Source organism: Electrophorus electricus, chromosome 6 (genome assembly GCF_013358815.1).
Source record: "Electrophorus electricus isolate fEleEle1 chromosome 6, fEleEle1.pri, whole genome shotgun sequence".
In the NCBI taxonomy this organism is placed as follows: domain Eukaryota; kingdom Metazoa; phylum Chordata; class Actinopteri; order Gymnotiformes; family Gymnotidae; genus Electrophorus; species Electrophorus electricus.
In genome coordinates, this window is record NC_049540.1 from 23,701,690 (window position 1) to 23,714,846 (window position 13,157).

The following is a 13,157-nucleotide window of genomic DNA, read 5'->3' on the forward strand; positions in this document are numbered from 1 at the left end:
ATTGTAGTTTAAAGTGTCTGTCAGCATCTGAGAGAGAATGAAAGCTCTGTTCTAGCTTTTTGTGCTCTGGTAGAGACTTCCCAAATAAAGTCTTTCTCTTTGAAGACTAATTTATAGGAGAGAATATACATAGCTTCCTGTGGGGGCTACTAAACATGTTATTTCATCACCCGTAAAGAAAACATTTTGGAATATTGTCTGCAAAAGGGCATTGTGGGATTATTATTGTTGTTGTTGTTGTTGTTGTTGTTGTTATGAAACCTATTTCTACCATATTTTCTCAATGTGTTATTTAACTTTTCCCCTAATCAGTAAACTGCCATCATTTGTCAGTAAATAGCCACTGGAAGCTTAATTTTTTAAATATAATTTTAAAAAATAATATATTCATAATTCAGACTACTGGATGTCTACGTAAACAAAAGCAAAATTAACGCAGTATCCAAATAAAAAATGATGCATGACCATTAGTAATATAAGCATTTTTGTTGAAGGCAGGGTACACAAAATAAAGGAAGCGTACAAAAAATACTAAATGTATAAATGCCAATATGTATGACACATATGTTTTCTTTCTTTAAATAATCTGACCTTACTGAAAAGTTAGATTTATTAAATACTACCAATGTAAAACTAAGTTGGTAAACAAAAGTATACTTATAGCCATAATTCTGATAGGAGATTAACCGCACTGGCTACAGCCTAGAGCTTTGTAAGTGCAAGGAGAATAGTTTGTTTACTATTACATTTTGTTTTTTCATAAAGATAAGATAGCAAAATAAATCAAATGACAAATGGGAAATTTGAGCGGGGCCAGCAAACAAAAATCACAGAAGGAGAAACAACCTTGGAGTAATGAGATAATTTATTGTAGTGTCAGCAGAGAAATGGATGACATTTCTCTTAGTGACCTCTTTACTGAACTACAGAAAGAGATAGCCAAAACAGGAATGATACAGCGCCCCCTCCCAACCGTCTCCTTGTGTGTGGGTGCGTGTGTGTGCGTGTGTGTGTGTGTTCGTCTGTATGGCCATGCCCTCCTTGTGTTTCACACCTGCTCCTCATTGTGTGTCGTTAGTATGCATGTATAAAAGTCTATTGTTTGTGTGACTTTGATAGCCTGCAAGCTAAAGCTTCCATTATATGCATTAATAAACGTATGTTTCTATTTTATGCGACTCGTCCCCGCATCCTGCTTTGCCTCCACGCGTTACAGGAACTAAATAAAATGTGGGAAATGGAGTGAGGTAACTAAAAGTTAAACAGGGTAAACGTTAAACACGGTAAGCTGGTTATCTAGCAGGAGGGACTCGCCCACTGCTGCCCAGAACCACACCAAGCACTTGCCATGGTTCCAATCACCCGTCTATTAACCCCACACATCTATTCCTTGTTTCCTCTCTTATTTTTTAAGACCACAGGTTCCTGAAGTCAGCACTGCACGTTAGCAGAGCTTAGAGCAATACATTGCTCTACACTAACTGAAGCCTTTTGTTTTCCTTTGTCACTGCGTTGCACCTTGTCGTACTTTATTATGGAGAATAAAGACTCCTTCATTTCACCCTCGCCTCTTGCTCCCTCTGTGTCACCACCGTCGCACAGAGAAATTAACTAAAAGAGAATAAATGAAACTGTAAACTATACTAAAACTAAAGCATTTAACACATTGTGGATGTAAATGTAACACAATTTACAATTGTGGGGAGGAGGATGGCATCATGAAAGTCCCAATACCCTAACCTTGCTCTTTCTGGCAGCCCCCCCACAGCTGCCACCGCCCATCCACATCTCTGGTTGGCTCCAGTCTTGTGGGGTGCCAGCTCCTCAGCAGCAGGCAACCACAGTCCCTTCTTGTGATGCCAGTACAGGGCGATGGCAGTAGCACCACTCCTCTCAACCACTTTTTCTACCCCCTGCACATCCCTCATTCTCCATGCTATGTGGCATCATCAATGCTGGTAATGGTGCTGCTTGTGTGTGCTGCCCCCTGCCTCAGGAGAACCACCAACCAACCCTGGCACTGCATTTTCAGCTCCTCAACCAACAGCTTCACTCACAAAAGTGGGGCTTTTGCTGCCAGGGAACCCAGACTCTCTGCCTCTGCTCTACCACTTGTTGCTACTGACAGTTTCTCATCTCCCCTGATTCCTCCCAAGGTCAAGCACAGCACTGGCCATAGTGAGAAAATCCAAGCCATGTATACATACATCCTGTATAGGCATGAGCCAGAACTTGTTCATTTGACTCAGACCCTCTGCCATGTGTGGTTTATGCTTCTTCCATGTCATGTTGATGCTGTTGCCAGTGACAGACATGAGTTTCACTGTCATCACTCCACAGCCATCTGTTGTGCCATTCGTGGTGTAAGGGAGTGTGCCTAGATGTAGTAGTGAAACCGAGGAGCCTGTGTCAAAGAGGGCATTGTGCTGTTTTCTGCCTATGTTGCTCTTAACCCACAGTCCACAGTGACAGCCAATTTTCCTAACTGTGGAATTGATGCTTCCTGCTATTTGTTGCTCACACCTCACTGAGCAGCTTCTATTTTAAGCCACTTCATAGCCTTCCAATCTGGTTTAGGATCATGCACAGCACTGAGATGACTTGATTATTTTTTGATATTCTCTTTATTGACTCTGGCACTCTGAGTATTCTTCTTCTTCTTCTTCTTCTTCTTCTTCTTCTTCTTCTTCTTCTTCTTCTTCTTCTTCTTCTTCTTTCTTGACTTTGATACAGCATTTGACACAGTTAACCATAACAAACTCATCACTCATCACTAATACTGTCCTAGCATGGTTAATTTTCTATATATCAAACAGATCTCAGTTCATTGCCCTTGGTAAATATAAATCTGTCATTGATACAGTTGTGCAAGTACCCCAGGGATCAGTCCTTGGCCCTTTCCTGTTCACTATCTACATGATACCTCTTGATCAGGTCATTCACAGTCATGACTTCCCCTTTCATTGTTATGCTGATGATACACAGATACACAGCTCTTTTACCATGCATTCAAGATCTCAAAGAGTGATGAATATACATTTCTTGAAGTTAAACCCTAACAAATCTGAAGTTTTACTAATAGGTTCCAAATCCATAATTTTAAACCTTTCTGATTTTATACTTGATCTAGATGTTGCCATTATTAAACCTTCATCAGTAGCTTGGTGCACTCTTCACTTTTTCTTTAACCTCACATTAGATCATTGTTGAAAATCTTTTTCCACCTCCATAATATTGCCCGTCTTTAGCCCATGTTCTTCATTCAAGATGTAGAGATTCTGGTTCATGCTTTCTTATTATCCCAATTAGATTATTGTGATTGTTTTCACTGGTAGCTCTAACAAAACCATCCAACCAACAGTCTACTTCAAAACATGTCAAATTCAGATGCTAGAATGATGCTAGAATTTATTTATATAACACTTTTTACAGCAGATGTTGTCACAAAGCAGCTTTACAAATGTCCAAGTCTAATCCCACAATTACCAAGACTCAAATAGGGGCCCATCCTCCTCCTGACAACAGTCACCACAATAATAACAATATTAACAGAAAAATGAATAAAAAATGAAAAAATAAGCAATTAATGTCTAGTCCAACTTTCTAGGGGTACTAGTCTTGTCCTGATGGTGTGCATGTGTCTGAAACCCATCCTGCAAAACATCCAATAAGAGCAACGGAGAGTAGTTGGCTGGGATGGAGGTGTGGTGGGCTAGAGCAGGGGGACATCAGGGGGTGGTAGGAGTAGCTGTGGTAGCTGAGATGGGTTAAGGCTCAGTAACATCAAGACAAAAGGGGTAGGTGTCCCTCATCAGAAAGAGAGACAAGATTATTAGGCATGTCTTGGTACTAGTAAAGAGCCTGTACCTTTTGATCTAAGCAGATGTGGTGGATCTAAAGAGTTCTCTAAGGTACTGTGGGGCAAGACCATTCAGGTTATTAGAAGTATTTTAGAATTAATAGGACATTTTGCTGGGAGCCAATGAAAAGTATCTATGATAGGAGTGATGTGATTAAGTTTTCTAGTTCTAGTAAGAACTCTGGCTGCTGCATTTTGTACTAGCTGGAGCTTGTTTAGGCACTTAGTGGTACAGCCACTATAATAGTAAACCATTATAGTAATCCAGTCTTGAAGCAATAAATGCATCCATCATGTTCCTAATCCTTGAACTGTTCCTAAGGTGGAGAAAGGCAATCCTAGAAATATTTACATGAATGAGAGACTGGGATCCATAATAACTCCAAGATCTTTGGAGAAGATGTGATTGGGAGACCATTGAGGTTCATTGAATAATTAGTGAGTGAGTGAGGACCTAGCTGTCTCTGGTCCTAACAGAAGCATATCTGTTTTGTCAGGATTATGTGAGAGCAAGTTCCTCAACATACAGTGCCTGAAGTCCTTTATAATACTAAGATGATATGTCCTCTGGTTTGGTTGAGACAGCTTGAGTATCATCAGCGTAGCAGTGGAAACCAGCACAATTTTAAAGAAAAGGCCCTAGAACAGATCCTTGTGGGATAGCATAGCTAACCTTGTTGTATGCTCAGAAGTCTCCATTTATGTTAATCTACTAGCAACTGGCTAGATAAGATTTAAACCAGGAAAGGGCTATTCCCCTAATCCCAACAACATTTTTGAATCTATCTAGTAAAATGTTGTGATCTATAGTGTCTAATGCTGCACAAAGATCAAGAAATATAAGCAGAGAGATATAGCCCTGGTCAGAAGCCAAGGACAGGTTGGTCTGGATGGTCTAAGGTCTGGATGCAAACTTTTGGCACTAGACTCTTCTCCTTAATGAGCGTTTAAAACTGCATTTGGACTTTTTTTCCCCCACAGTCAAAATCACATACCTTCTATATAAACATCATTGAACAATTAAAAATACTGGATAAAATGCATTCTATGAAACATTTCTTGTAACACTAAGAGTGGCACATGAAAGACACCAAGGAACTGCTTACATGGGAGGTCCAAAGGGTGATGTAAAGTGGACCAGATTGAAAAAGCAGTTAAGTATTAATCAATAACACATCAACATCTCCTTTTAAATGAGTTAATGTATTATTCTGTTCATGTACAGTTCATCATACTTGAGCTGATATCATAAGACTAGCAATCTCTCCTATTATTGTTTTTGTTGTTGTTTTTTAATTAGGCTTTGTAAATTAAATTTTTTGTCAAGCTTGAGTTCACTTAACTTGCAGCTTCCAATTAGCTGTTGTAAACTAGTTAGCTAGAGATATTTTCATGTAATATATGTTGTGATGCAGTGAGCTAACCTAACTTTCTTTATCTAATACTCACTGAAACAATAAACCTTACCCTTCTGTTCATAACTTGCTTAGAAATCCTACACACTTACTTGCACTCAAATTTAACTGCTCAACATGAACAGACAGAAAGTAATTTTAAGACCTTTTAATACTTGCTTGGTGAACCTTGAAAAAGGCTTACAGGGCTCCAAGTGCTGATCCTATCATTGGGTGATCGCAGGTCCGATCCCCAGTGATGCCAGAACCATTCCTGGTTGGGAGTCCAAGAGAAGTATAATGAACCTTGCTCTTTGGGTGGATCACTAAAAATCTTTAATTGACTGAAAGTTTAATGAGTACCTTTTCCTACTTAACCAATTCCAATCATTTCCAATTTCCAATCCCATACATTTGAAACAGAACTATATATAACTGTTGTTTTAAAAAGAAAAATCAAGGCAAATCACAGTGACCTATTTTTTATTTATAGTAATTACATTATTTTTATTTGTATTAATTATTATGTGAATATTTTTGTACTGCTAATTTAGCTGGTTCTGCACTTGCTATATGTTAAGCATTCTACAGCTTAGGTGGAAAAAAAATAGCCCTCTCTCCTATTGTATTTCAATATCTGGAGTACTGAAAAAAATAGGCAAACTTGGAAATCTGCTTTACACAAAGCAAATGCTGAACTTCCTCAGAAATCAGCTTTTGGCCTGCCTCGGCTCCTGGGGCCGGGATGATCCAGATGGGCAGCATGGAAGTCAGAGATGAGCAAGTGGTCCAGTATGTTCTCTGAAGGTACCCAGGGTTGTTCCTCTCACTCATACCCCTCCCAATCAATGAAATAATGCAGGCAGCCATCTCGTCTACAGCAATCCAGGATCTCTCACACCACATAGACAGACTGACAGGAGCAGAACCTGTGAACAAAGGGCGATAGTGCACTTGTTTCAGCAAAGAGACATGGAAGCTAGATCAATAATTGATAAGAAACTGGGTTAATTCTTCAGAGCATGAGGGCTTAATTTCCTGCAAGATGACCCCAATTTCATATTGCGTGAGGACGCGCACACTCTGACCAGTGTGGAATACAGGTTCAGGGCTCTGGTGGTGATAACCAGAGCCCTGGGCTCTGGTGGTTGTTATGAGCAGATGGCCTGATTCAGTTGGAGTTGTGCCACTTCCCATGTCTTAGCGCTGTGGTGGAACCAGTGATCCAGAGCAGGGATGTCGGAAGTGGAAAGTGGACTGAAATCCGTAAACACATTGGAAAGGAGATAGTTGGGTAGAAGAGTGTTTGAGAGAATTTTGTGCATGTTCAGCCCAGTGTGAGTATTGAGAAAAATCTGAATGCGAAGCCCAATACTGCCAGAGGAATCTCCCCAGTTCTTGATTCATCCTCCCAACCTCTCCAATGATATGGGGATGATGACCTGTGGGGAGGCTATAATCTTATTGGGGTAGACCATACATCCTGAAAACAAAGGTGAATACCTGTCAACCACCACTATGATTATAGTGTTACTTTCAGAGGGAGGTAGATCAGTTATATTATATATATTGTTTAATTTTTCCGGGCCAGGATCATCACACAGGGCCTCATCTAACTCTTGATGAAAACCCCACCTAATGGGAGTTAAGAAACAACTGTTAGGCAAGATGCTTTCAGATCTTTCAGGTTTGTCCTCCTTGTCATATAAACAAGACAGCGCATCTGCTTCCTCTAAGTTCCTGATGTTAGGAGTCAAGCAAGGAAGTGAACCACTCTCAAAAGCTACTCTGCTTATCAGGCTTGGGTGTGTTGCAGGTTGTTATAGCTAGTTGTATGAATTCAGACAGATTTGTTGACTCAAGTTTGACTTGCAGTTCCTACTTGAGTCCTCTGCCAAACATAGCTCTCAAAGCTGTTTCGCTCCACCCGCTGCCAGAGGCCATAAGCGGAACTGTCTCACATATTCAGCTACAGTGTGTCTTCCTTGTCAAAGCTTGACTAACAGGGTCCCAGGATCCCTTCCAGAGGTTGGGTGGTCAAATGCAGCTTTAAACAGACTATAGAACACTCCTTCAAATTATACAGTAGAGAGGGGTCCTGACTCTCCCATTGGGCTGTTCCCCAAGAACATTCTTCATCAGTAAACAAAGACAAAACAAAGTGGATATGCTAAGTTGCAGTTCTGAACTGAGAAGCATCATATGTGAAGTACATAGAGTATTGCATCATATTGCTCGGGAAACGCAACAGATATACCAGCCTGATGACACACAGCACCTCCTGAATACGCAGCTTCAGAAGGAGGACATGTTTGACCACTGGAGAGTCTCTGGATGGCACTTTGTAAGTCTGCAATGATACCTTCTTGTTCTGTGAGTTTGGGCTGTAACTCTGCTGGATCCAACTGTTGGCAAAATATTCTTTAATGAATGCTAGATGTTCAGATCCAAATGTGGATGTTTTTATTTTTTTCTCGACTTAGATAAGCTATGCAGGAAGGACTAGCTGAGACCAAGACAAGTTCAGCAGGTAGGAGCGAGGTGTAGTGTGAGAGAGAAACAGACCGATAACCAGGAAGACCAAACATGACAGAGAAATACTTGATATGCATCATGTCTATACTGTCTATATATGAGGACTGAGAATAATTAATTAGAAGGGAACAGGTGTAGAACTTCAGTAATCAGGTCAAGGTGATTTGGTTATTTGGTGATTTTTCCTGGAGTAGGAGAATCTGGGTATGACAATCCTAGAGGGCTGGGCAGGATCTGTGACACCACCCTACTACAAGTCCATTACTATCAGTGAAGTCAATATGAAAAGTGTTGTGCTGTGTTAATTTGGTGCATGTGTTCTAGGTCCACTGCCAGGATTTCCAACCTGTTTGAGACTCCAGGGTGACCCTCACTGGGTTTTTAAGCCAACTGTGTCAGATATTTAATGGCCCCTCCCAGAAGAGAGAGAGAGAGAGAGAGAGAGAGAGAGAGAGAGAGAGAGAGAGATATTGTTTGTTAGTTTTGTGTTTGTTTGGCTGTGATTGAAAATTTGTATGACATTTTGTGTATGACCTTGTTTATCCCCATTTTTGGACTTCGACTTTGCACCTCCTGCTTGGGTAGCTGTGTATATATACATATATATTTTTGTTGCGTTTGGGTTTTGTCTCTGTTTATGTGTTTGTAAATGATTATTTGTAAATGATAACCTCTGTACAATACACTGGCAAAACCTTCCACTTGTGATTCAGTTTGTTTTGTTGCTGTTTTATTTTTTCAACTTACATTCCGTTAGCCATTCACATTTTTTCTTTTTCCTTGTTATGGCCTCACAGCCTAGATGGGGTCGTAACTGAAGGAAGAAGTTGCTCCTGGTCATACTGGGGGGTCTGAGCTAAGTGCACAAGTTATGGCTTGCACCTATGAGGATGTTTTCATATTCAGTTTGGATTTCCTTGCGGTGGACAGGTGTTCTTTGCTGATTTGACTCATGCATTTCAATTATTTGGCTTGTGCTGACCCTAACTGCCAGGTCAGCAGGTGGATCACGGCACTACAGGTATACTGCTTCATCTAATGTCATGATGGATGCCTGCGCAGTATTGCCAAAGCCCTCTTTTGCCCTCCATGTGCTACCAGTACTTTGCATGCATTGAGGGAGCAGTAGAGAGCAGCTTAGAGGAGTGCTCCTGCTTCTGCTAGACACTGAACTCAGTGCTGTAAGCTGTGAGGAAACCCACTACCCCAGGAGGAGGATGCAGAAATGTTTTGGGCCTTGAGGATGGCCAAAAGCCAGCTTGTGCATATGTTACCCCCTACTAAGGTGCTTTGTGTTGGTCAGAACAGCCTCTATCATGTATGGGAGGAACCAGTGATTGTGCATCATGTATGTCAGCTACTGGTAATGTGCAGTATGAGGAAAGCTGTGTTTTGTTTTGTTCCATTTAATGTTCAGTGAAAAATTCACGTTTTATGCCTCTGTTTTTTGGGTTTTTTTTTTTTTTTTTTTGGGATGTTCGTTGCCTGTGACAGAAGGGAAGAAACAAGGGGTTTTTTTGTGTGTGTTTTTGCTGACGCATGCTTTGGCTCTCACCCAGGAGGTATAGATTGTCCCCCAAGCTTTCCAGGGAAGTTGGTGTCACACTCATACCCCACCAGATGACCACGGTCTCTGCACCCAGTCGATGTAAAGGGGCCTGGTGGACGAATGAGGGCACTGTTCAAGTGCCTGAGGGATGCATGGTGGTTGATGTGGCCATGGGTGATGCAGTGCTTGGCATTCTTTAAGCTCCGAGTAGCGCTGTGTTTACCATGCCCCGAACTTGGCATGGTGCATTGTTTACTGTACCCCAAACTCTGGGTGGCACAGTGTTTACTGTGCCCCAGGCTCTGGTTGGAGTGGTGTCAACTGCATCCTTCCTGCAGTATGGTGTGGCTGTGTATTGTTTAGGAAAATGCACTGGTGTGGCCATGTTTCCCTGTGCTGCCTCCACTGTCTGAATCCAGCAGCCTCTATCTGCCAGCAGGGGCAGCAACCGTATGGCATATGTTTGTTGTCTAGTTTGCCTAGTTGATTTTCTGCCACACCCCACACAGGTAGTATATTTTTCCATCTCATTTGCCATGCCACTGATGTGTCATTATATTTTTATTTCTTTTGTTTAAAATCCCTTTTTGTTTTAAGCATTTTATGGGTTATTAATGATAGGTTAGGTTAATGTTAGGTTGGGTTTTCGTGGGTGCACTTATATTGTCGGTTAGAAACTGATGTTTGCTTGTTTTTTTTGTTTTTTGTATGTTCTTCACCCATAAAAAACTGAACTCTAATTGATACTTGAATTGGTCTGCCTGAATTAAACCACACACTCTGGTCACATGATGTATGACATGATGAAAGAGTGGAATTTTAGTAGTGGTACATGTCATATTAAGTATTTTTATTTGATATGTTATATTATTATTATTACTATGATGATAATTATGATGATTATGATTATTATTAATAATAATAATATTCATCAACAGAAAAATCTGTTTAAAAAATTAAGCAATATCTGCCTAATAATTTTCATAAATCACTAGGCCCTGTGAAAGCTTTCTTTCTGCTCATTGTTATGGCTTTTAAGTGTGAAAATTATATATATGCAAGTGAATGATATGGATGAAATTTTGTTTGCTTTATTACATTTTTTTTTCCTCAATTAAAGTCTGATATATGACATGCAGAAGTACAACCTCTGAGTTTTCGTACTGAGAAACATACTACTCTTCTGCAGCTTCTCCCTGTGCAGCACAAATTGTAAAAACCATAATGAGTCATAAACAAATGAAAGTCATATACAACTGCTGATGTATTACTATTTCCAAGAAATACATTTGATTCTATTGTTCAAAATGTTCTCAGTAAACATAACCACACATATTCATAAGAATATTGTTTTACAATCCAAACCAAATAACAGATATGTGGGTATGGACTAAACCATTTCCAGACCATTTAATTAAAACAGAAAAGGAAAAAGATGTGTTGTTGCGGGATAATTCATAAACCAATAAAGTACAGGGGCAAACCAGAAATACAGAAAAATAACTTAAAAGCAAATTTTTCTATTAGGCTTTTTACACCTACAAAAAAGTCTATTTCTCACCCCTGAGAGCTTAAGGCCATACATAAGTGGATTGAGAAGAGGAGGAATAACAAGGACTTCAACTTGGACAAAATTGCGCAGATGTTCTGGAAACTCTTTTGACCCATATCGACTGAACATTGTGTCAAAGAGTAAGGCCACTGTGAGATTACTCAGTGAAAGCAAGTGTGGCACACAGGTTTGCATGAACTTTTTTTTGCTGTCATTAGATTTTGTACAAGCAACAACTAATCTCTGATAGGAGAACATAACAAATATTGCATGTGCTGTGAATATACAGATGACAACAAATCCATACACATTGTTGGCTGTACTTGGAACACAAGACAGCTTGACAATAGACCAGTTGTCACAATAAAGTTTATCTATATGTGATCCACACAATGGCATTTGGCTGGTAAATATTACTGTTGGAAGCCCAGCTATAAAGGGAAAGGCCCATGAGTATAGAATAGCTTTTGCTGCTGTCTGGGTTCCTATAATAATGTGATATTCTAATGGCCTACATATTGCTACATATCTGTCATAAGCCATTACAACTAAAGTTGTATATTCACACATAAAAGATGAGTATATCACAAATGACTGTGTTAAACATCCAATATATGATATAACATGAGAAGGTGAAAACAGATCATACATAAATTTAGGATAAAATCCTGTTGTCCCATACAGTTCATTTAAACAGAGATTACATACAAAGAGATACATAGGCTCATGCAGAGACTTCTCTAAAATAATTGTAATGATCAATGTGAGGTTTAAAAAAATAATTAGGAGATAAACAGACAGAGATAATAAAAGAAAAACATGTTTTGGCATCAAATCTTTCATTCCAGACATAGTAAATAAGACAATGTATGATGTGTTTTCATATGGTAAAGTCATTGTTAGAGTCAGAATGAGTAATAAACTCTTGACCAAAGCTTGTCTTAGAGGTTCAGTGAGAAACTATTGCAAAACATACATGTCCAGTTTCAAGATACAAAACATGGTTTAAAACATTCTTGTTTAAAACTCTGAGTTGAATATTTCTACTTGAATGTTTTTAATTAAAAGTATGCTATAAGAATTAATTAAAAATTGTTTTAGCCTTTTATGACTAATCTAAGCAACGTTATCAGAATATGAACAAAAGTTAAGATATGCAACTTAAAATGTTGCCTCCATTTCCCTGCAGAATAAGATGAATAATCTTAGATTACAGAAATTGTCCTTAGTAATGGTAAAGTTAGCAGAGTTGAAATGAATCCACTGCGGAGTTGAAGTTTAAATAGTGATATATAAGTTACAATTACATTTAGGTCCATAAATTTAATGTATAATGAATGTTAGTTGTATCCGTTACATCAGTATATGCATACAACTCTATATGACTGATTTTATGTACCTGTCACAGGCTTTATATGTGCTCAGTCCAAACGATCCTCCACAGACTCTTACGCCCTGGTATCTCCCATGTGACACCACTGCCCCATGGTTTTCCCCTTCCATTTCTAGCACAAATCTCACCAGTGTCTGTGAAGAGAAGTTAATAAGGGAACATAAAAAACATTAAATGTTACAGAAATGTTCATGTTTAATTAAACGTTCATTTATAGTTCAATGTTTCTCACCCCATTCCTATCTTCTCTGAAGAAAATTAATTATTATTCTTATTCTAAATATTTCTGTAATGCCAATTCAAGCTAAATTAATTATCCTTTTGAATATAACTCTAGAGGACCAGCCCTGCTGAGTTTCTTACTTATCTTGAGTTTTCTTTCTTTCTTTTTTCTTAAGTGATTTCTTAAGTGATTGTAGTTGTTGGTATTTGCTGTTAAAACTCCTTTCATTAATGAATGACAAGCAAGGTGATTGTGAGATACCGAATCAGATTCATGCATCCTCCCATTAAGTGAAAAAAATATAATAATTGGCAATAAATAATAAAGAACTGCTGAACATGGTGTATGCTGATAACCAGTGCCAAGATGGTATGATAAATTTTATAACATAGCTGTCATGGGACGCTCCCCCCCACGAGTGGTATGGCCTGCTGTGTGTGTGTGTGTGTGTGGGGGGGGGGGTTCACCGTCATTTGTAGCCACGCCCTCCATGATTGTACGCACCTGCACAGGGTTACCATCCTGTGTCTATTTAAACATCTGCTAGTGTATGCATGGCGTTGGTCATTGTTTGCTGAAGTCTGTTTAAATGTTTGTGTAGCCATTGTTAAATGTTGTGTAGCCTGTGTACAGCTAAATGTATAGTCATGTC

The 13,157-nt window shown here is 39.3% G+C and overlaps 1 protein-coding gene across 1 annotated transcript; it reads right to left on the reverse strand.

Moving 5' to 3' along the window:
- Nucleotides 1-9,533: 9,533 nt before the first annotated feature.
- Nucleotides 9,534-11,786, reverse strand: LOC113574978 (olfactory receptor 52D1-like). Its single transcript, XM_027006233.2, has 2 exons — nt 10,880-11,786; nt 9,534-9,766 (listed from the first exon to the last, which is right to left on the reverse strand). Exons 1-2 carry the CDS (start codon nt 11,784-11,786, stop codon nt 9,534-9,536), a joined length of 1,140 nt encoding a protein of 379 aa, XP_026862034.2.
- Nucleotides 11,787-13,157: the final 1,371 nt, after the last annotated feature.

Bases quoted from the DNA above. Each gene is read 5' to 3' on its own strand.
- LOC113574978 (XM_027006233.2), bottom strand. From the start codon at position 11,786: ATGACTTTACCATATGAAAACACATCATACATTGTCTTATTTACTATG. The intron at 9,767-10,879 runs GTAGGTGTAAAA...CCCTGCTGGCAG, and splicing joins GGTGAGAAATAGACTTTTTT to ATAGAGGCTGCTGGATTCAG.